General features: G+C 39.9%; 2 protein-coding genes across 2 annotated transcripts in view; one reads left to right on the forward strand and one right to left on the reverse strand.

Moving 5' to 3' along the window:
- Window positions 1-617: 617 nt before the first annotated feature.
- cdx1a (caudal type homeobox 1a) lies at window positions 618-6,733 on the reverse strand. The gene is made up of 3 exons (XM_084718408.1): window positions 6,143-6,733; window positions 3,567-3,715; window positions 618-951 (listed from the first exon to the last, which is right to left on the reverse strand). Exons 1-3 carry the CDS (start codon window positions 6,474-6,476, stop codon window positions 781-783), a joined length of 654 nt encoding a protein of 217 aa, XP_084574534.1. The 5' UTR covers window positions 6,477-6,733; the 3' UTR covers window positions 618-780.
- Window positions 6,734-14,014: 7,281 nt separating this feature from the next.
- pdgfrb (platelet-derived growth factor receptor, beta polypeptide) overlaps window positions 14,015-24,567 on the forward strand; it is a 41,608-nt gene continuing 31,055 nt past the window's right edge. Inside the window, exon 1 of the mRNA XM_084719270.1 lies at window positions 14,015-14,975. The gene's annotated coding sequence lies outside the window, so the exon portion shown is untranslated. The remainder of the gene's footprint in view (window positions 14,976-24,567) is intronic.

A 24,567-nucleotide genomic window follows, 5' to 3' on the forward strand; every position in this document is an offset into this window, starting at 1 on the left:
CAAAACTTTTGAATGATCTATTCCTGCATCAATATTTTCAGAAGAAAAAACATTAACGGGTTGTTGAACTTGGGCATCACCTTGTGTATGTTTTTTCTTCATCTGCTTTCTCTCTTGTCTTTTTTTTATTCAAATAGCGTCAGTCAGACAGATTATTGACACATTATTTCACTTCCTCAAAAATAAGTAGCAGGGCTGTTTTTGGATGTTTTGGAAGAATTTGCATTCTTCATTTTCATTGGTATTTATATGCTTGAATGAGAATCCGAGACACAGTTTCTTAGTTAGAACACAAAGAAGGAAAGTGAAAAACAGACATGTTATTCCTACTCTCTATTTCATGTTGCAGATATTTGACCATACATGGACATCTCTGTATTCTCACTCCATCCCCACAGTCCCCACATATTTCAACACAATTAAGAAAGAAGAACTTCTGAAAATGCTTGTCTCTCCACAGCTTTAACCACCAGCAACAAGAAGGCATGCAAGTTTGACAAGTTACCCAGTGATTCTTCTTTAAAATCGGTATCTCAGTGCTGATGATGACACATATTGACACATTAAAGTCCTGTGATTGGCAAATGCTCACTAGAAATGATCAATGTATCAGTGCTTGTCATTGTAAAAAAAGAAAAAAAAAAAATCAAAAATGGGAGGTGCAGCATTATAACATCATGTTGATGCAAATCATCTTCATTTATTCTGTGGTAAACTTATAAAAACAAAACACACTATGTACACGTTTCACACTGTATCAGTCTTCCCTGTCAAATCCACTTAGTATTCCTCTGATATTGTGTCAGACAAAATGTTGTTGCTGGGGCTGGTGGTGAGGTGGGTGTGCACAGGTGGGGTGGGTGTGGTTGTGGAGGCCTGCTGGGAGTGCTGCAACTTCTTCCTGTTTATCTTCCTCTCTTTGGCACGTCTGTTCTGAAACCAGATCTTCACCTGTAACAGAGACACACAAAAATATGAGACATCTACAGGTACACGCACAGACATACTGTGTGCCGTTGTTCTCTAACTTCTATCAGCTACAGTTGCGTGTTGGTTAAACTGCATGAAGCAAGGTCACAGTCAATAGGCCAACAAATATTACATTGTGTTTTTTGAATTTATAAAACTTTCCTCAAGCCAAAAATTCTATTTAAAAATCTATGACGTCATCACAATGTAAAGTCTATGGGCCAGGTGGGAACTCGCATATTCAGTGGGTCATATAATCAGGACTTAGGATGTATCAGGACCCAGAGGCAACTCACTGGACATTGGACTGAATGGGTGCCATTTTTGGATTTTACTATGAAGTTCATTATAATATATCTGTGGACATGATGCAAACGTGACAAGCTGTGCATTGTTCAGAAGCATATGTAGAGAATTTTATTCACAGGGCATCCCACTGGTTATACTATTCACTGTTAATCATTTCCACATATTCAAGAGACTCACCCGGAGCCTTCACATTACGACAACAACGCCAATTTTGGATGCTACGGTGTCATAAGACATGGGCATATTTGTCGCATATTTTTCCCCTTTTTACAGCTCTGGCCTGGCCCATCTCCCTGTGGCACGCCTATTAAAAAGAAGTAAAAGTTTGATATAGCAATTTATGGGCTACTTGTACTTATGCAGTCACAACAAAAATGAATTAATACTTTTTTTCCCCCTCAGATGGTCAGGTCAACCAAAGAGGGCAAATGGGCTGGTGCTCAGGCAACTTAAGTCTTGTGCAAAAACATATGTATTGTGTAAGGACTCTTATTGGACGTAAATAAAATATGATCAGAAATAGTAAATGAAGATGCACTGTCCCCTGTCATGCTTTCCACTGACTTATCTCTTAGGCCTTTATCATCACTCACATCTCTAGCGTATGATAAATTCAAACTGTTGCTTTTCTATCTTCACTTTATGCTGCCCTGCCTCATCGACTTCTGTTTCACTAAATTCATTTCCTTCTTTCCCGTATTTACTTTGTTGCACTCAACTGTGGGTTTAACGAGCAGAATGAGTAGGCAGAAAAAAGCTGTATTAACAATAATAGCATCATGAGAGCAAGAGTGAGGGTTTTGCCATTAACACTTATGCAAGATGTTTTGTGTGGCCGCATAACATTATGGTTTACAGAAGTTTCTGTTGTTTCTTCTAAAGGTGGTTTCTTCAGATGGGACTTTCTGTGCTGTCTAAATGTTAACTCTACTGACTGAACTTGTCTATTTAACCAAGATGATAAGAAAAATACAGTTCCAAGTAACAACGTGGACCAAAACAGCCTAAACCTTTCCTAACTCTTCACTACCACCTCACATAAACACAGACGCAGATACAAGAGGTGGAAATCAAATGGGCCAATGGGTTTCTAAGAAAGATTACAAAATTTGACTTCAAAAGAGACGTAACACACCTTTACTTAATCCAGTGCACTCGGGGGTTTTGGGCTGTACACACAGGAGCATGGCCAGACTTTTTTGACTGGGGTGGCCTGAGTAGGGCAATAATTTATGCAGGGGTGGCATGAAGTAGGTTAATTTTCTAATATCTACTTTAAATGCTAACATTATTGTATCTTACTGTGTCTTATACTTGTGTGTTTATAGTTTTTAGCTACAAGATATATAGCTCAACCAATCACAACACAACAGAGTGGCACCGCAGAAATATAATATACAGCTTCCATTCTTTACTTGTTAAGTCCTTGAAAAGAAATCCTTTTCCTCCCCTGTAACTCCTTCCTCAGAGTCTTAAATTCTGGGATTTATTATTAATTCACCTATTTAATGTATATACTTTTTGTTTTTAAGAGCAGAGTAAAGGAAACTACAACTAACATCTCGTACTTCAACCCTGTGTTGTAAAATGATCCATAAAGTAAATTAACATGAAAAAAATTAAAGGGAGGCTACATACAAAAGAAAACGATGCACGTTTAAAAAAAAACACATTAAACACTTGGTTGAAACTAAGGTCCCGCCTGTCACTGGGCAGATAGCCAATCATACTTGAGGATAATAAGGTGGCAGTTCAATCAGATTTCCGCTGTGGCCAATGCCAGTGCCAGTGCCCCCCCAGTTCCACCCCTCTAGAAATGCCCCTGTGTATTCAGCCCTACATGGTCTGAGGCATGCTACGGCAGTGCACAACAGTGTGCAACGGGCTTTGAGATATGTTTCCCACTGTGATGCCCTTCTAGTGGACAAAACGTGGTAAAGTTCCCTCTAAGGTGCCTTTCCAGAAAATGTGATGAGGTGCCATATAGACTGCCCTCTACATTCCTTTAAATAGTTAAATAACTCTCAAAGTTATTCAATACTGGCATATATTTAATTCTAAGATACTTTTTCACATCCTCAGACTGTATTTTTCATCTCATCCTCTCTTTTTATTTTAAGCTAAACTAAGTTTTATGCTGCTGCTGTTGAGTTTGGGGATGATTTTGTTTTTCGCTCCTGCCTTTTGTTCCTTTTTATTCTCGCCTGCTCTCCTGCAACATAACCCTTCCAGTGCGTCCAGCCATTTTACAGCCTCTCTCTAACTTTAATGTGCTCCAGTCCTCTCACCTGTCTCTCGGAGAGGCCTAGCGTCACTGACAGCTCAGCCTTCCTCCTCATGGTGATGTAGCGGTTGAGCTGAAACTCCTTCTCCAGCTCCAGGCGTTGCTGGTCAGTGTACACCACCCTGTACTTGTCCTTAGTGCGGGTCTTCCCCCCTGAATCACACAAAGAAACCCTGATTTAGTAAAACAATAGATGCGTGTTTGGATAATGACTGTAAGAGAACAATCGTGTTATTCTACCTGGAATCAAAACAAGAACGATTATGTCAGTAAGTCACGTGAATTGTGAGCCATGGCCAAACAGAAGACTAATTTGAAGACGTCTGGTGCCACGTTCAAGTTCAGGCGCCACTTAAAGCCTCATCAACTCTATTAATCATGCTAACTCTAACTAATGTAAAGACTCCTCGCTGCATTGCATCAGTGCTCCTCCTTATCACTATGAGTGGTGTTTACATAGCTGTTTACACAGGCAGCTATTCATTGACACGCATGTTCACCCACTTAGGAAAGGGTGAGTCAGAGTTATTGATCTGAAATCTTGAGCACGTGACAGCATCGATTGAGGTAGGCTAACACACACACACACACACACACACACACACACACACACACACACACACACACAAGAATGGCTTTAAGGGTTCGTCTTTCTAGGAAATTCAGTTTGACTTCTGCAGACTTCCTGCAGTGCTAACTTTATCTAGCCAGTGTGTCACCCTCTTCCACCCACCCAGTGGACAGAGAGGGTGGGGAGTTACACTTCTGCAGACTTCTTGGCCTCCACTGTTAGCTTTGCATTGACATCTTACTGCATTCTGCCAGAAGGGAGGGGTGAAAAGCTTGATGAATGTGTGTGTGCAGTCAGTCAGACTTAACGCTGTGTACATGTTGAAATGGTTCCTGTGCATGAATATGTGTTTTACCATATCAGTCATCTGCACACCCACTCAGCTGCTGGGTTTAGTTGGAAATGTGACCACATCAAGAACTCTGCCTAACAAAAATATGTTAAATGTTAGTTTGAACTAGAGCTCGAAAGATACTGGATTTTTGGGGCTGATACCTATAATAGGGAGTAAAAAAAATCCTTTATCTGTATATCAGCTGATATTTTTTTATACAGATCTTTAAACAGATATCAGTGCACTGACGCAATAAACTTACCTGTATTTTAAAAAAAAAAAATTATTAACAACTAAACCCACAAATCAATCAATCAATCAATCTATCTATCTATCTATCTATCTATCTATCTATCTATCTATCTATCTATCTGTTAGATTTTATATTATCACTAACAGCTCTGCCATTGTTAGCTAGACTATCAAGTTTTGATTTAAAAAGATCAACTGATCATTTGATCCTTTTATGCTCCGACAACAGTTCTTTGTAACAATAGGTTGACTATCAAGGTATCACAATAAAAAGACGCCTTGATGTTGTGATATCTAATGTGATATTATATGGTTCCTTATTTTATTTTATTAGCTTTATTTCACAAAAGGACTGGTACTGATTGCTACATTCAAGCATTTATTGCTCAGGGTGATTCCTGCAACTTTTTTGCACATACTTAGGTCATGGCTGGCTATTTATATTTAATTAAATATATAAAATTAACTATTTTATACGAACAAAAATGCAGTGTGCATCAAATTTATTTGTTAATAAACGACATTTTTTCAAGACCAAGTCATCATTTTTCCTTGTTTTTTAATATTAAAATAAATACTGTATCATGAACTTCACTGTGGTGTCATTGTACCAAGAGTTTTTGTTATTGTTATGTCCCTATCATTTTCAAATTCTTCTTTAAAAATGTAGCTGTAGAGTGTGATTTAACCGCCTGTACACTACACTGTGTTGTTTGAAGTGTTTTTTCTTAAAGTCCAGAGAAAAATAAAACACAGAGAGGAGCACCAATTCTGCCTTTGATATTAATGTTTGAAATTTCAATTGAATCTTGATTTAAAATTGAAACTGTGACACCCCTAATACAGCAAGGATCAAATGGACATAAAATGCATAAAAACAATCCCTATTATATTCTGTTAAAAACAAAAACAAAACAGACAAACAAAAAAAAAGGTGCATATCAGACGACATATATGCCAGTACAGATATAGACTGATATAACTGACAGGCCAATATAATATCAGCTGGGCTATATACTGGTCAGGTTCCAGTTTTAGGTAGATTTTATTTAGATGACACTTTTCTTGTTAGTTGCCATTTAAATTTGTTGATCAGCCATAGGCCAAAACAGTGTTTAAATACATTGTACAGGCTAAAATAATAGGCCTATATATGTCCCTAGACCTGCAGTAATTAGTTGATTAGTTGATAGTTTCAACTATTACCACCAGTTATTTTGCTAACTGATGCAGTTTTCTGAATAATATTTTGAGAAAATGTCCACATGATCTGTCTTAATCTTCTAAAATGTGAATATTTCCTCTTTGTTTGTTTTTTTTACTCCTTGCTGATAATAATAAAACTGAATATATTTCGATTGGTCGAGAAGGTGATCGAAGTGATAATGAAAATAATAGTTATCTGCAGCCCTGTATGTCCCACCTGGAACAGGCGGTCTGATGGGCTCATGTTGTCTCCTCCTGGAGCTGAAGGGGTCCTGTCCGGAGATGAAGTTGTACGGGCTGAAGGACGCCCCTCCAGCCGCGGTGGGCGTGCCGCTCAGCTCCGGGGAGGAGAAGCTCAGCTGTCCGGCGCTGGGGCTCGACCCCGGGAAGCTGTAAGGATACTCCTCCCGAGGAGCGTAGACTGGGCTCCAGGTGCTGGTCGACGGGTCACCGACGTGATGGTACCCGGTGAAGTCATACGGAGGCGGGATGTACTGACCGTTCAGTGTCAGTGTCTGACCCGGGTGTCTGGCCGAAGGTGAGTTGTACATACCGGTGTCCTGGTCCTACAGGTGGGCTGACTCTCAGGTAGACCTCGGTGGCTGAATCAAGCTGCCTGGCGCATGTTAGGCCTCCCTGTTTGTTCCCAGCAGGCGCTGGCGCTCTGTTTTCACTCCAGTCTAAAGGTTCAGGCTACCTGTGCAGTTAGACTACACACCTTTATAGATTTACTGCCGAGGAGTTCAAAAGTATCACCGTGACGTCACTTTTTACCTGAGAGTCACCCACCTGCCTGCCCGTCTTGGCGACGTGAGGCCATTGACCCTGATTTACCCAGCCTGCTCTGCGGAAATATTTTTGATGAAGGCCATCATCATGAAGGGCTCATGTGATGTTCAGCACAGAGATTGTAAATCAAAATATGAGGAGTATCACAACGTAAAACATAACTATTCAAAATCTTAAAAGTATATGAAAAGGTGCTTTTAGTGAAATCAAAAGTGAAAGTATTCATTTGGCAGAAGAGTTGCCCCTGCTGATGAGGGTTGTTTTACTGCACTGCCAGGTAATTATCCCATTAATTGTAGTTCATTTAGTGTTTTGCCTTGCAACCAGTCAAATTTAAAGTAGTATTTACACTAAAGGAATATCAGAACCAGCCTCAACAAACCTGTGAAGTATTTGTGTAATTGTAAAGTATGAAATCATTCTGATGTCATGTAGTCCCCCATTGTCCCAGTAGTATTGCAGAGAAGGTGCCTTCAGTGGTAGCTATATCACCCTGCCTGTCAGTGATTTGTATGGTATTTAAAGGTCCAGTGTGTAAGATTTAAGACGGTATTATACTTTCTGTGTCAGAGAATGTGATGGTCCACTGGGACTTTAATATACTCCCAAATACACAAACAGCTGCGGACACCCATTAGTTTTGTTTATACTACTTTCTGGAGTCCACATGTTTCACAGTAGCACAGTAGACCAGCGGATTAATCTGCATGGACACAATAAATTGGGGGTGTGTGTATGTTCACACAGAGTACAACAACTACAAGTACCCCCCCTCTGATGATGAAATTTACATCATACGGACCCTAGCAGACTCACACTCACTGACGAGGAAATTTATAATACAGTCTTTATAGGCATCCATGGTGTCCGCAGCTGTCTGTGTACACGTTGATATGGGACAAAATAAAAGCCATTCTTTTGATGAACATAGAATGAGCTCTTTTATATCTACGACAGGACAGGTCCTCCTCCACTGAGGTCACCATGTTTCTGAAGTAGCCCAGAATGGGCGTTTTTTGCAAGTTTCATGGCCACTATGCTGTAAGATCTCCTACATGTTTGGAATGAGAGGGAGAGACAAGGTATTTGAAATTTGCAAGCTGATCTAACTAGCCACTAAGTCCTACATAGTGGTCCTTTAGCTATTATTATTATTATTATTATTATTGTTATTATTATTATTATTATTATTATTATTATTATTATTACTGTCACTTTACTGTGTAATCAGTATTTCAATGTTGTACAGTATATTGAGGTTGAGCTAATTTTGATGAATTTATATGCAAATGGGTAGTTTAAAATGCCACATTTTATAGACAGATAATATATTTTAAATGTAAAAAGTTGAACTAGTTGTGAAGTGAAGTTACTAGCTGTCAGATAAATGTGGTGGTTAAAAAAGTACATTGTTTACCTGTGAAATGTACTGCAGTAGAACTATGAGGAGAAGAGACATAACGTGGAAATACTCTAGTCCAAGTGCCTCATAGCTGTAAAGTACTTGAGCAAAGGTAATCAGCTACATTTCACCAGAATCTTGACTTAACGTCGTGAATATTCACCAACAACGGGTGTTACAGATGAATTTTTACCCCCTCAAGCATGACTGTAAAGCCAAATTCCTCTTTTCATTCTCTGAACAAACGGGTTAATTTCGCTGAGTTAATGGGTTTTCTGTCATCATTTAGATAATTGTTTTTAAAGCTGGTAAACAAATTTGACTTGATTTTGTGAGGTCATTGTTAATGGTGTGTCAGTGAGGTGAAGAAACTTTGGGAAACACATAATCAACACAGACACCGGTGAGCTCATAATTGTGTTATACATGGAAAAGCTAAATCCTCAGTACTGTCTGATGTATAGTATAATATAGTTTGCTCCAGATGTGTGGCATTTAAATCAAGTTTAAAGTAATGGCAAAGTTTTGTAGGTTTATTGTCGACCACATCCATGCCTAAAATAACCACATGAGGGCAGCAAAAAACTGATAAATGGCAGGTAATTCAGCAGGTTGGAGTCCTTCAGAGACACAAACTTGCAGTTTCCAAACATATGATCAATACACACAAGGTTTAATCTTAATCCCACCTGCTCAGAATATCATATTGTAAACTAAACTGTATATTTCCACTTGTTGACCTCGTCTCTGGGTCCTTCTGAGTCTACCAAACATTCATAAAAGATTCATGTTGGGCCAGAAGACTCATTATCAGCTATAACAGCAATCAGCTGTTAGCATGAAGCAGACTTGTGTTAATGGACAGAAAAGTGCTACAGGCCTGAACATTAAGGGAAGTGCAACATAAACAAACTCATATCACAAAAAGCTTGAAATGCAATAGCTCACAGCCACCAAGTGAAAACAACTTGTCTCGAAAAGGAGAAACATGGTTTTAGCACTTACAGCATACGTGAGACCATGTGTTAATGTACAAACTGGACTGTGTAATTTGTCTTCAAACGTCCAGATTTCAAAAAAAGTTTACATTTAAAGCCCTTGTCTGTTGCCGCGTGCCAAAAATGAAAATGTACGGCTGTGTAAATCTTTAATATTTATCTTTGTGCTGAATTTAATGAGGGGTTCCTGTAAATAATGATACAAGTATGGAGATTTAGTTTAAACAGTGCAACAGTTCCCACTGGTTTCCTTGTAGCTGTCCCAACATTTAGGTTCATTGAGGGGGAACTAATAAGAGACTTATAGCCTCTTTTTTTTCACTGTTTCTAAAAGCTCACATGTGTTAGAAAGAGAGCTGCTGTAGGTGCCCAGACACACCCATAGCTTTCATCTTCCACAGTCAGGCTCCCCCTAAAAGACCTCTTACAGTCCACAAAAAGCCTGCAAACAGTGATTATCAAGTGCTAAACCCCTACAGCAAGTCTGTCAGACTCACGACTGTCCAACACTGAAAAGTGGAGAAAAGTTTATGTTGTTTTAACTGCTGTTCAACAAGCATCAGCATTATTTGGACTCATGATAAATAACTGAATAGAGTGACTAAACAAATAGTGGTCATTACAAGTTTGGGTAGCTGACTCAGAATGACAAGTCACCACCCCAGTTTCAGTTCAGTGCACTCACCAACTGTTTGTGTTCAGAATTGCCTAATTAATGTCAAGACAGCATGGACATTTTGGTTTGAGTAATGAGTATGGTGACAGGGCAATGTTTCGCAAGGAGGACAGCATCGGGTTATTGTTCTTCATGGACAAATACCTTTATTGTCATTGTGCATGTACAACAGGATTCAGTGGGCCGTACCAAAGCTACATAGAGGGAATGAATATAAATCTAAAATAAAACTATGGAACACAAGTGTGAACATGAATTAAAACATGAAAAATAAACATGATTTATAAAAAATGTCAAATAAAGATATAAAGTAAGAGTTATACTGTACATAGGCATAGAAAAGGAAATGTCCGTGTAGAGCTGTGACCTTAAAAAGGCAACTGCAGTCAGTCTGTTTTTTGAGAATATTACTTTTTTCCCTGCATTTTCTACCTTTATTAGACAGTCTGCAGTAGAGAGCTGACAGGAAATGAGGGCAGACAGAGGAATGGGATGACATGCAACATAAGTCCCCAGCCGGACTGTGGCGAGTGTGTTACACCCATACATCACTAGGGCACCTTAAGTTTTTAGAGTTTATCCCATTGGGCTTTTATCACTTTCATGATATTCTGTATGTAATTGAATTACAGTTTAATTTTGCAATTATTCTCACAGTCATTTAATCTGTCAGCCATATTGATATGAAATGGTAGGGTAAACACAGGTGTTACCAGTGATACTAATGCAAGGTCCCGTTCCATTTAGTGTAGCAGAGCCTTTCCAGTAAGACAACATACATAATAGCAGCACTCTGACTGTGTTTGACCTGAATATAATGGAACCTAGCATGTGCAAAGAAGGTTTATTATATTCTTCATTATTTGATTAATTAATTTGATTAATTCAGTCTAAGTCTAAGATGATTTCCTCAAACTTCAAACTTCTTGTCCAAACAACAGTTCAGAATTCAAAGTTAGTCAGTTTACTAGCCTCACATTGGAGTACAACAATGTTTTTTAAATCTTTGCTCGTAAAATTATGATTAATTGATTATCAAAATTGTTGCAGATTATTTTCTGTCAGTTGGCTAGTCCACCAGTTGGGATTGGCAAAGCTTCATGGGAGGTCACAAGGCCCTCTTGAATTTAAAGGGTGTGAGAAATCTAAAACTTGTTTGCTTGACATAAACTTCCTGCAGTTATTGTGTTCATTATTTGGGTTAATTGCACTGTTTATCAGTTGTTCGCAATTGTTATTGTTATGCATTGAATATAATATAAAATACCCATGAAATATGTCACTTAGTCAGAGGTTGGAAACCGACTTGTTAAATCAACTGATTGTTTCGGCTCTAAGTTGAGTTTTTCCTGTGTTGTGTTTCTGCTTGAATTCTGTGGTATCACTTGATGTGAAAGTTGCTATCTGAAAGTATGACAGTGATGATTGTAACTGTCACTGTGTATTAGAAATGTGTGTCAAGTTTGGGTCTGAATGACGTCTGAATCAAGTCTCGAGGAACATCTGACCATTACAGCCTTTACTGGTACAATTTATGATGGATGTGATCCAGATCTGTCATTTTAAGGCGCCGTCCGTCTTCATCTATCAGAGGTGTGTTGAGTTCAGCTCCAGGTCCAGACCTCAGCCCCCTCCCCGCCCCCCCAGTGTTTCCTGCTTCTAGCTCCCCACCCCCCTCCCACAGGCCTCTGGAGGCCCTTGCCTGTCAGACACAGAGATACCCTCTAGCTTTATCTGAAATCCAGTAAAACACAAACACAGGACTGGCATTACAGGGAGGCTGGGTTAGTTGCACTCCAGCTATGGCAACAGTCCAGATCAGCAGTGAAAGAAGCCAGTCTTTAGGTCCTTTGAATGATTTGGAGTCCAGTGTATTAAGTGGTTTGCCACTCTGTCAAGCTGTATGAATAAACAAGGACAGATGCCAAGTGCAAAACAATAGATACAATGCCAATGTAACAACATGCTAAAATTATGTCCACATTAGACATATCTGTCTTGGCTCTCTTTTAACTTTACATATTTACACCCACCGTGTCCTGTTGGAGCTGTGGTTTGTTGCAGGATGTGTATATTAAGCTGAAACAGGACTGAGTGTGGTCAGAATTTGCCTCATGTGGATGTGCCATATATTGTTAACATTTTAATTGACACTATATTAAGCACTAAAACATATAAGAATAGATTCATGGAGTTAAAGAGGTAGTTTGGATTATTTGATGTGGGGTTGTATATTACCTACAGTAGATATCAGTCTGCATGCCCACAGTTTGGAGAAGCAGTGAAGGGCACCAGCACAGAAGCCAAGCAACAAACTGCTGTGGTCAGCAACAAAATTTATTTTAGCCACTTATAAATGAGTTTACCTAAAACATCAATATCTGTTTAAATGTATGATATATTTCGAATATTTTCATCAGACAGCCTTTTGTGGCAGGAAACCATCATTATACAAGACAGATATTGCTCTCTCCAAACCAACCAAACTCCATAGGCAAAATCAGTCATTTTACCTCATAAAACATGGGCGTTGCTGGTCTTCTGCTGCTTTAACCTGTTAGTTTTTTGAGTTCCTGTGTGACACCAGCGTGTAAAAAGGATAGTTCACATTCACTTAATTCAAACAATAACATAAATAAACTAAAATATCAAGGCAGTGGCAGACCAGCAACGTCTGTGTTCTGCATGGTAAAATTGCAGATTTTGCCTATGGAGTTTGGTTGGTTTGGAGAGAATCATATTAGGCAGCAGTTTCTCATGAGAAAATGCTGTCTGATGGCATGGTAAAGTGGTGAAAATATAGCATACACTTAAACTGATATTGATTTTTTTTAGGTGAACCTTGTTTAATTGGCTGCAATACCTTTTGCTGCTCTCCCTGTCCAAAGCAGTACATTGCTTAGCCTATGTGCTGGTGCCTCTCTCTGCCTCTTTGTGTCGACCGCCATCTAGCTAATACACTGACAATCAATGAGTACCTCATACAACCCCAGTTCAAACAACTATCCCTTTAAGAATGTGGATTTAGGACAGATTTATTGCCTGAAGATGTTAATTACATAGAAATAAAGAAATACGTGTTAAGGTGGGACAGTCCTCTGCTTTTGCTCCCCTCCTACCTAATAACCAGGGCTCACAGGCTCTCTAATTACTGCTAGCAGGGCTTTTAGACTTACCCTCACAATTAGAGGAGAACATGGTTACTATCCAATTTAGCCCCTGTTCCCTCCTCCCCTGTGTCTGCCCCGACCCCTTGTTAGACAGAAAAGGCCCTCGTCAGCTGCAGCGTTGCGTTATGAATTTCAAGCCATCCTCTCATATCCTGGGAAAGGAAGAAATTAGGGAGAGAGCCAATATAGAAAACAGGCGTATTTGCATGGTGTGTGCATGTGTTTGAAAGAGAGAGGGGCTGAAAGAGCAGAGAAAAGAGACAGGAGGGGGGTGAGGACTGAGGGAGGTGTTGAGTTATTTTATGTGGGATGAATTGAAAAAGAAAGGATTTTTAAAAAAAAAAAGACAGAAAAGGAGATATGTAAGAATAATAGGTTTACTCAAGCTGAAAGTATCATATGGATGATTTGTGCCAACAAAGATGAAATTGAACCTGTTTAAATCATTGTTTAATGTTAGATTATGTTGCACCACACATGAAAACTAGCATAAAATTCAAATAATACCTAGATTAAATTAAAGTCTGTTGCACCAAAACTTTACACTCCAGTTTAAGATGTGATCTAGTGTTAACTTTAAGTTTAAGTTTTTCTCAAAGGAGGGGAAATTCGAACCATCATGAGTGGGCTAACTAGCCTAGTTAACATTGTAGCTAGCTAGCAAAGGATATAATGTTTCATTAACTTTTTAACTAGCTTGGAAACAATATTACATCTTCTGTTGTTTGTTTGTTTGGTTTTTACTGTTTAGCTTGCAAACGGTGCAACTTTTTTTTGCTAACTTCTTCTTCTTTGCTAACATTTTGCTAACTTTTTAACCAGCTGGCAAACAATTTAACTTTTTCTTGACTTAGCTAACTAGCAAACCAAATTATGTTAAGGAATACAAAGCGGCCAAAAGTTATCAGTTGCACCCATCCCACTCCACCTCTCCTCACCCCCGACCCCCTGAATTCAATTTTTGTTTACATAACTAAGCTTAAATTTACTAAACTGAGATTAATTTTTAAGTTTGCAACCGAGCTCCGCTTAATTTAAAATCTGGATTTGCTCAATATACACCTAGTTTTGTTAAATTACGATTAGACCTGATCTTAAATTGAACTGATCTTTACTGTTGCAGCCCAGTCTATGTGTTTAACCTCTTTTACACCTGATTCTAGCATTGTGGTTTGATTATATAACTGAAGTTATTTTCCTGAGAAAACTGAGACTTCCATGTTTGTTTCCAAAGCAGGCCACCATGAGCTCTGCCAAAACCTTTTTTTTTTTTCCTGCTTGGACCTCTCACTCTCTCACTCTTTCTCTTCCTTTTTATTGTGTTTGTTGTTTTATGGAGGGGTTAGATGCGGTCCAGATTGCTGTTGCCAATAGAGACTGTCTCAGTTCACCTCCACCTCCATTCATAAACAAATCACTCCAGCTCGGGAGACTCTCAGCTGCTACCGAGGGACAACAAGCAGAACTCGATCTGCAGTTTGAAGTTTTCTCTCCCTGTCTTTTCTCTTTCTCCGTTCACTTCTTTATTTTCTTTTAAACTTCCCTCTATTGCTTTCTGCTCAACTCCCTCTCACAATTCCCTCCCTCCTCTCCCTCTCTTACTCCAGCCTCAGCAGGGCCGGACCGCTGACTCTCTCCTCTGTGTGAATCTGTCAGGGAAGCAGTGTGTATGTGTGTGTGTGCTTCTTTTTAAACTTACAGCACTCTTTGGGAGCGGTGGGCAGGCTTTCTCAGAGTGTGAGAGAGGAGAGGAGACCCCCGTGGTGCTGTGATTTGACTAAACAAACAGCCGGGCTCAGAGCGGCACCTCCTCCAGCGGACTCCCGGGACAGCAGAGATTAACCTCAGACTCTGAACATCTGAGGGATCTATACATCTGAAGCAGCAGCCCCTGTAGAGACGACCAGCTGGAAACCTCTCCTCTGATTTCAGAAGGAGGAGACCGACTGCTGGCCCGGCAAACCTCCTCGGACAGAGAGGGAGGACTTGTCAATGCTTCTCGGATCACTCTGAAGGTAAGGGGTCTCACTTCTCTGTCACTGTCAGGGATTTTATTGTTAGTCATGGCTGCTTGGCAGCTGTTGGCACAAGTGAAGATGTAATGGACAAAAGCGGTGAAAATTCACTTAGCCTGCACGGGAAGCCCACTGTGACAGATTCAATTTCATAGCTGTCTGTCACAGAGAGGATGCACCTCATCCTTTCAACACTGAACACTCTGTTTATGTAACTTTTATGATTTAAACTGATAAAATAATCTGATTTCTTATATGAGGACGAACAAAAAAGTCTGATTTTAACACTTTAGTCTGCTTTTTTGTGTGTGATGTTTTTGTGAGAATATGTCTCTGTTGGTGGTATTTGTTGCCCGCATACTTGAATGTGTACACAACAGGAATTACAATGTGAGCAACCTGTTCAAACATCAACATGGTGATGGCTTGCATCTCTGTACATAGACACCTTTTCACTCTTTACACAGTGCGATGCTAACAATGTTTATCCTCTCACTAAGAGAATACGTTTGACAAGGTATCCCAGGGTCTCTCTCACACACACACACACACACACACAGGGCTTTATAGCTGAGGCTGTTTGTATGTGCTCCACTTTGTGCTTCGCTGCTAAAGGGCTTGTTTATACAGCCCTCTTCAGTCACCCTGAGTGAACCGACGGTCCTCAACGCTAACCATCAGTCTCTTTTCCTCCCCTGTGAATGGCCCTAACAGAATCAATCTTCTCTGCATAGCTACATTGAAAAGCCGTGCAGTGATATCAGACCTGGCATCAGTCGCTGTCCGCAGCACCCTATGCAACTGTGCATGGATCTTCTCCTTTCAGTGATAACACATACCAGAAGTCCATAGCTTAATGCCTTAGTCACCCTTCTTTAAATGTAAATCTCTCATAAAGCTGATGAGTTTCGGTCTCATCTGAGGAACGCAGAGCCAAGCAGACATAAACATAATCGCTTGAGTCATCTCCTCACATTCATCAGGGTAGAAGGTTTACTACCAGGAATGAGTTACTGTACATCAGAGGTTTTCCAGGGGGGCTCCAAACAATTTCAGGGGAGGCTCAGTGAATGGAAACGAACAATTATTACATCACCTTTGAAAAGTAGATCTCAGTTGCTATGAATAACAGACCATTGCTATTGACGCAGTTATGATCATAGACTTGGAAGGAGCGATAAAATAATTTTTAAATCAAATATGTTAAGTTTTTCTTTGTAAGCAACCATGTAATAAGTGGGATAATTTACATTGAGCAGGTGATTATTGTGAAATAAACCCCTTCAGGACTATTGAAGTCCTGCATCATGTTGCAACAATTAATTTCGCAATAATGACCTGCTTGCTGTTATCCCTTACTTATTACATTGCTTTGTTTATTACTCAATTCTGGTTAGACAGTATTAAAGTTCTGTTATTTCTGTACAGGAGACTGTTGCCATGATGTTGCAATGGATGCATTTCTGATCATAGACTCTGCAGGAGCAATAAAAAGATTTTTGCATCGATAAAATCATCTTTAAATTAATATATTGTGTCAAATTATTTATTTTATAATTAAATAGCCTTGTAATAAGCAGGATAATGTACTGTGAGTCATTATTTCAGTGTGATTCAAGATCCCTGCACCACTCTGTCATTTATTTATATTGTAATAATGACTCGCTCACTGTGCATTATCCCTTATGTGAGCTATTTCATGGCTGAGACACATGTGGCATGCATGTCTGTCTAATCCCGCCATATGTTTTGCACCTGAAAGCCTTCCCACTTCCCTTCTAAGCGTGGCTGCTGGCTGTGGTGTTTAGTCGTTTGGTTGGTTAACTGCACATCCATCTTCCGTGCATATTGATGACCTTTTTGATATGGGGGGCATCTGAATTAGCACGAGTTGTAAACAACGCTGGCATGTGTTCTGTGTCTGCTGCTCTCCTCCTCTACAGTTAGGAGTTTCCTTTTGAAGTCTTTGATCTGCTGTGGCTCCGTGGATGAGATATTTCTGTCTAGGCATTGTCTTGTCCTGTTGTCGGAAAATTGCATGCATGTCATACTTTCACCATCAACGGTATTAGACGGTGTTGCATTCATATCATACTTAAGCTGGATGTCTCCTGCTGAACATTTCAAAGCAACCACTTCAAAATATACTCTGATAAATCTTTACAGTGAGGATTTATGAAACATCGTGAGGTTTCATTTGTCTCCTGAACGGTGGGGATTTTTCTCCCTGTGCGTCAGGCTGCTGGTATGCACTGCAGCAGAGCTCCTCTTCTCCCCGACCCCTGATGCAGCACGGCCCAGTCGGCTCCATTCCCCCTGGCCCAGACCTAATCCTTCGTCATCAGCTGTTTCCTGGCTCTCTGGGCTCTCTACATGCCAACCGCTCTGAGGAAATGTGCTTCACATTATGACCATGCAGAAAACATGCCAGGAGTCTGATTTGGCTCACATGTGCTGATATGTAACAGTTTGAGCTCAGCAGAAAGTTTTGAAACACATTGATCCCATTCTGTCCTCCTGTGATTTATCCCCCCTGAGCTGGACGCACAGCTGTTCAGCAACTCTGAAAACTAGTGTGACGCTGTTTAGATCTGGATCAAGTGTATAGAGTTTAAAAAGAGCTCTCGGACATCTCATCACATGATCGTTCTCACATTCAATGATGTCTATCATTGTTTTTTTTATTTTTAAACATGGTGGTCTCTGACTCACTCTCTGGCACTTAGTTATTGGCTGATTCATAATTCATCACTCATTCTTTTGAACTGAGCTGTTTCGTTTCAAGTCTATCAGTCTTGTGCCCTCCTTACGGTCACAGCTTCTTTAATGCTGTACTTAGTGCTCTTCATTAAAGCTCTATGAGTAAAATAAGAGTCTAAGTGGTGCTGCAGTACAGCATCCTGTACGGCTGCCCGTCCATCTGGCCTCCCCCTCCTCGTTCCCTCCTTTTTTCCCTCCCACCCACTCACTCTGAGCTGACAGGCAGCTGCAACTCATCTTCAGTCAGAGAGCGCGGCCACTCCTACAGGACGACTCCTGGAGGAAATGTTTCCTTTTGAGTTATGATATCAAACATTTGGAGGGAAATCAGTCTTAATACACAAAGAAAGGTGTTATTTTCAAACATGTAACAAAGAAGTTGTCCAAAGATATGGTGGATAGTAACTCATGTACGGAATATGTGCTGATACTTTATTCAAGTATTTTCATTTTAATCTAATTTAAAGTTAAGATGAAATGTTTTTCAACCCTTTTAGATCACATTACTGGTCACATTGTGCACCTGTTTAACAATATTTTCATTGTGTTTTATATCAACAGCAAGTCCAGTTTTCTTCCTGTAAAACTAAATATGACATGTGACTATGTACGCTTGAATGAACCAATTTCAGCTAATAATACCATGACATCCACCCATCAATCAGTCTTCAACAGCCTCAGAGCTAAGATTCAAGAGAGAGAGAGAGAGAGAGAGAGAGAGAGAGAGAGAGACAGACACGGCCACTTTTCAACATTTAAATCAAATTCCTCCCGCCTGCTGATCCTGTTTCACTCTGAAATGCATCACAATATGGAGGCTAGAAACGCAGTTTCATCTGGACTTGAAGCATTTCAGAGAGACATAATGTACTTTTTACTCTACTACATTTACTGTAAGGGATGATTATAGTTACTGGTTACTTAACAGATTATTATTCATAAATAAAACTCACAAAACCAAAACCTTTTTATGTTCTATCAGTTCTAATCAAACCATTCCCTTGCGGTCCTAAAGAGAGCTCTGTAACACTTTATTTAAAGGGGTGACGGCGTCAAAATCACATATGTAATGTTAAACCATAAAACTAAATAGTTTGACAATGTCAAGCTGTCATAACTTAGACATTTCAAACAATGTCCCTAACCCTTTGCATGAAAAGCGACATAACTGACTGAATGACAGCAGCCATAAACAATAATTAAGACTTCTTCATGGTCATGACAGTTATGACAGTATAATGATAGACTTATGTACACACCTCCAAATAAAGTGTTACCAAAGCAGGTTAGTTTTTCAAGTGTTTAACTTGTTTAACTCTTAATATATGATAACTAAAGTTATTTTTCTGGGCCCTTAACTTGAATGCTACTTATTTAGTTATAAATATTAATGTTATAGAAAAAAAAACCTTGCCTACCAGCACCTCTTAGTCCAGAGCTAGGAGTTTCCCCCTGTTTCTAGTCTTTGTGCTAAGCTAAGCTAACTGTCTGCAGCTTCAGATTTATCAATCAGACATGAGAGTTATATTGATCTTCTCATGGTACTCTCAGCAAGAAAGTAAGTTTCCCAAAATAGCCATAAGATTTGAAACCAAGTTTCAGGGGCTTAAAGTAAAGTTTTGAATGCAAGACTTGTTCTTTTTACTCTGTGATATTACCTCCTTAACTTAACTGAATGGTTTGCTTACTTCTTCCACCTCTGCGTGGGCACAGCATTAGAAATATATTACAATGTCCTCTCTGACTTTATTGCTTGAGTAAAAATACAGATTTTCAGCAGAAAGTTTTGGTCTCCGACAGATTCTTCTGCTAAAGCACCACTCTCTCTGGGGTTTTTGCTGTCCTCACTCCAACAAAAACATGCTGGAATTGGTGATACAGTGTAGTGGAAGAGGACGAAGGAAAGCCATCTGTAGCTTTCACAAGATAAGAATATTCCACACAGTGGAAAATAGAGACTAAATTGGATTTCTTATTTTTACTGCTATGTGCTGATTTCAGATTAAGTGTTAACATAAGTTGGGGATTTTTGATTTGACAATACTCATGCATAGAAAACAATATCCAAAAGAGCTGTTCCAAGACTGTTTGATAGGTGTAAATGCCAAAGTTAACATAACTCCGCATACACATGCCAAAACTGCACAAGCTGTATAAATTATCATCCAGATTGATGCTTCTCTGTTTCTCTTTTCCCTCCATTTCCTCTTCCTTTCAACATTATCGTGTTCAGGGAAACGAGTGGAATTTAAAGCCGGTGAGGCCTAATTGTATTCAGCTGTTTCTATTTCTCTTTTTTTTCAGGGGGGTGTGGGTGTGTAAAACCGTGTGCCTGCATCCTCCATTTCTCACGGGGCAGGTTGTGGAGCTCATACCCTCAAGTGTTTGTTGGATGGCCAATGTGCAGAGAAAAGGAGGATAACACCGTGCAGATGGGTGGGGAGGTCTTAGAAGAAAAACGTGGGAGGATGTGGCGCTGCTTATGCTAGCAAATATATCTGATATCCCTCTATTCCCTATGAAGAACAGCTTGAATTGGCTGGGACAAAGCACGCATAGAAAATTACAGCCTTACTTGTAGAAACCCAGACAATTACTGCGCAAGAAAATTAGAAAAACTGACTTCAATGACAGCAGCTGCTTTACTTTTTGATACCTTAAACACTTTTCCTGCATTTAGGTTCCCAAATGAGTAGAAAATGAGATCATTAAACTGATATCAAACACTAGCCACATCTAAGGCTGTCATTCTGCAACCTTCAGTTTTACCCAGAAGCCCTTTACATCCCCCCACTGCCACTACAAACAGCATTTACAACTCTGCTTGAAAAGGAGCAAACTGAAACCCACAGTTTCCCAAACATGTGTTTTGCCTCAGCACGAGTAGAGAGTCACTTTGGTTGCTGAGTAGAGACCACTCACAGTCACTGTACTCTGATGCTGAAGCAAATAAAACCAGAATGAGGTTTTAAAATGTACCACAATCTGATAATGCAAACTTGAGATGGCTTTAGTGTAGCCTCAAGCTCTAAAGTTACACGATGCAAGCTATTTTTCTGGCTGATACAGACGTTTTTAAAGCCATGTGTCCAGCTGTGTCACTGCAACTTCTTGCTGGGGGTCAGTGTGCTGTAAGTGAGCCACATCTTAAACTATTTATGACAGATCGGACCTTTTTCCAGCTTCATTCTTCCCTGCACTCATTTTGCAACATTTGGCAAAAACCTTTATGAGACAGACAAATTGGAGTGTAGAAATATGTGGGTCATTTCTATGATAGTGATGTGCATTTTTCATTTAACTAGGAGTGAAAACATCAGATGTTTTTATTAAAGCTGCCATTATCGACATCTTTAGATTAATAATAGATCAGATGTGTAATGTGAAAGTGGTCAGCTGCAATGAGGAAACCACAGAGAATTATCACCTGACTCTGCGGCTCCCCTCTGCTCTACAGAGTGTTTTTGCATCTTTCAGATTATGAAAACAGAATCAGCAAGTAAGCCATGACGTACTTGAAGCATGTGACTTACATCTGGGGCAGACAGTTTATTTTTGGTGTCATTGGGCAAAGGTTCAGTAACTGTAAAGCCAAATGTAATTCAAGTGGTCTGAAAGAAGAATAGACTTCTCCTCTTGATTCTGCTTTCATGCTTTAGAAAATAAGACAGGAGACTTTGGTCAGTCATAGGTTGGTTGATGACCTGGAAATGAGACTCAACAAACAAATATCTTTCTCCAGAGTCGCTTTGTGCACCTTTAAACATCGCTGATGAAAACTTCAGATCTGTGTGTGCTGATGAGGAGAGTGTAACTTAATGACATTAATATATGACATAAATATGCAGTAAATGCAATGTTTCCATCACATTTCCTACATGGTTTTCAGTTGTTTCCGCACGTTCCTCTGCAGTGGTTCAATGACACCCGACTGGAGAGTTGGCGCCACCAGCTATTTATCTTCATGTGGCCAAGTCCTTATATTTGCATAACAGTCAGCAGTGGATGGAGGGATGAATTTGCATTTTATTTGTCTGTCTTTCTGGAAACATGGTTGAATATCTTGCTACATTTAGATGGAAACTTCACACCTTCACAGCTTGTGCCAAAATAATGTGCTGCTTTAAAAAAAATGCTGCTTTAGACATGTCACACTTGACACAGAGAGTATTCTCTCTAACAAAACAGATGAAAGGAAACAGAATTGCTTTGCATTTCTCTGCATCTTTTAGCAGTGTGCATGGGGCTGAGAGGAGCAGTCTTTCAAAAACACAAAACCTAAAAGAAAATGTGTGAGGAATGAATTACACTTTGTCTTAATCTGCAAATCTAAAAATGCTAGCCTGTCTGACTAACTAATGCTAGCTTACTACTTGAAGTTTTAGCCTATGTCAGTCCCTTTAACAGGGCTCTCATTTTAAAATGTGTCAGATGGAAAGATTAAAAAGTCAGCTGGAGATGGACTTCTCAGCTGACTTGAGGAGTTCAAGCATAAGCTTTAACTTATGTTAGCCAGGTACACTGCAAGTGAGAGTCATAATTTAATTCAACATAAATGAGAAGTCTGCTTTTACTTCTCTGTGGAATCAAAGACCTAGTGTTAAAAAAAATTACTGCCAGTTTCAACGTTAAATCTGCCAACGTTATCACTGTAAACTGCATATTGGCCATTGGAGAATGGACAACAGTAACTAAGGGGAGTGGGGCTTAAGTGAAGGGTCGGTTCTGGAGAAAGATGGTTGGTTGTTGAGTGTCATTCCCAGGTCGTCAAATACTTAACGTGTTGGATGTGAGATTCAACAATCAACTATCTTACTGCCCTGTGATTGGTCAAAGGCTGCTATCACAGGCTAGATTTTCTAAAGCCAGAAATGGCGCCAAGAGGATGAGCAGAAGTCTAGTTTTCTCTCAGACCACTTGAACTACATTATGTTTAGTGGTTATTATGGAACTTTTGCCCATTGACCCTACTGCCTGCTCCAGCTTTAATGTTCAGTTAACGTTCTCCATTCCAGTTTTTTGCCTTTAAATATGCAATATGTTAGGCTCATCTAGGTTGAGAAGAAAACCAAATTTTGAAGATGGTTAAAAGATGTTGGGGGAACCGCAAAAGCCACATACATGTACATTCACATCTTAAATCAGGTAATGTTAGCAAAATGCTAGCTAACTAGCTAGTTTATCTACATCTATCATTAGCTAACATTAGCTAACTTGTGACAGTGTACGTTGCTTTTACAGGAAAAGGAGAAAGTTGACCGAGGTACCAAGTTTGCTCAATGCGCAGAGCAAAAAGGGGCGGGACTGTGTGGAACTGATATTTCAACGTAAATGAAGATGACTGAGTGCTCACAAGCTAGAAGTGTAACTGTCTTTACTCTTTTTTACAGTCTGAAAGATGGATTATTATTATACAAACACTAGTACCATGAACACGCTGAAGCATTTCCTGCTTACAGGAACTCACATATTTTGACAACATGTTGACGACATGTGTGCTCTCCCGGCTCAAACTGCCTCTTGCTCATGAGCCTGGTAATGTACAGAGTGTGTCTTAGTCACGTTGGGGGACAGAGAGGCCGTCTCCTGGGGTGTAAGCAGTGCATCGTGGGTCTGCTGCTGAGGGACCAGAAGGTTTTCCTCAGGGGGGGTAGGTCTGTCCAAGGCGAGTGATAAAAATGGAGGTTTGTTTGAACAAAGACACACTGGGTCATTTTTTTCCCACAGAGCTCGCCAGAGTCCGTCTGTTCAGAGATACATCAAGGAAACCTGACATCCCTCTGAAAACTAAAAAAGACAAGTACGGCGTGTACATTTATTCTGCGCTGTGGCTATTCTAGTGACATGATTTAGTACATGTCCTGATAAAGTTTTACTCCTTACTCTGTCATATCTGAGCTATAATTGCATTGGAAAGAAATGACCACGAAATTGGAGATGTTTGTTTTGCAGATCACAGCTTCCTGTACACTTCAGCAGAGTAAACATGACTGTCTGTGATGTAAGACTGTGTGTGCGCTCCCTCTGCTGTCCCACTCCATGCTTTGATGTGGTGCTTCCCATAAATTGTGTTCTGTATGTCTGCATGCTGCCTTTGCTGTCTTTTCCACTGTCTGGTGCTGTGTGCAGTATTCCTGCGGTGTGTCAATGGTTTGTCATGCTTTGTCATTGGTCTAATTGGTCTGTTTCTGCATGTTGATTGATGTTGATTGTTTTTTTCTATTTGGCTTTGCTCTTTGCTCTTGTTTTTCCTCATTTCAGATTGTGATTTACATCTGTTATGCGCAGCTTGTTATTTAAAGAAGTTTCTCTCTTTGTAGAAGTTGCATTGTCGTCCACTTCTCATTGTGGTGTCTCTTGTTGTGTCCATGAGTTTTTGGTTAGAGGTTGTGGTCTGCTGTGTCAGTGATGCATCACTGGTTTACACCCACACAAAGCCAGAAAATTTCCCTGTACAGGAAGTCAGAGCTCTCCAGCTGCATTTTGAGAAGCTTTTTGGACATCTTTCTCTCTTTTGTTATAGATTACACTCTTTCCTCCTCCTTTTTTTAAGTGCAACCTTTCCCCCCCTTGGGACGCACTCAAGCAAACACTTGGCTGCAAATGTGGTTCCCACCTCTTCACGGGCTGCTTCATCACTGCCAGATGTTTAAATCAAACATGCAGATACAGTATATATAGATAATCCCAGAGGCGGGATTATGGCTGCTGTGGGACTGAGTTCTGTGCGTGGGGTGCTGTGTGCGTCCCGCTGAGGTCAATTTGAGCATTCTTCCTCATTAGCCGGTGACACTTTGAGTGTAGCAGGGCTGTTTATGAAAACCAGCAAGGG

The sequence above is a fragment of the Lutjanus erythropterus genome, chromosome 5 (genome assembly GCF_056507025.1).
Source record: "Lutjanus erythropterus isolate fLutEry1 chromosome 5, fLutEry1.hap2, whole genome shotgun sequence".
Lineage (NCBI taxonomy): Eukaryota > Metazoa > Chordata > Actinopteri > Lutjaniformes > Lutjanidae > Lutjanus > Lutjanus erythropterus.

Excerpts from the sequence above, each read along its gene's own strand:
- cdx1a (XM_084718408.1), bottom strand. The coding sequence starts at position 6,476 with ATGTACAACTCACCTTCGGCCAGACACCCGGGTCAGACACTGACACTG. Across the intron at positions 3,716-6,142 it reads CATCAGACCGCCTGTTCCAG|GGGGGAAGACCCGCACTAAG; the intron begins GTGGGACATACA and ends TGTGTGATTCAG. Across the intron at positions 952-3,566 it reads TAGGCCTCTCCGAGAGACAG|GTGAAGATCTGGTTTCAGAA; the intron begins GTGAGAGGACTG and ends TCTCTGTTACAG.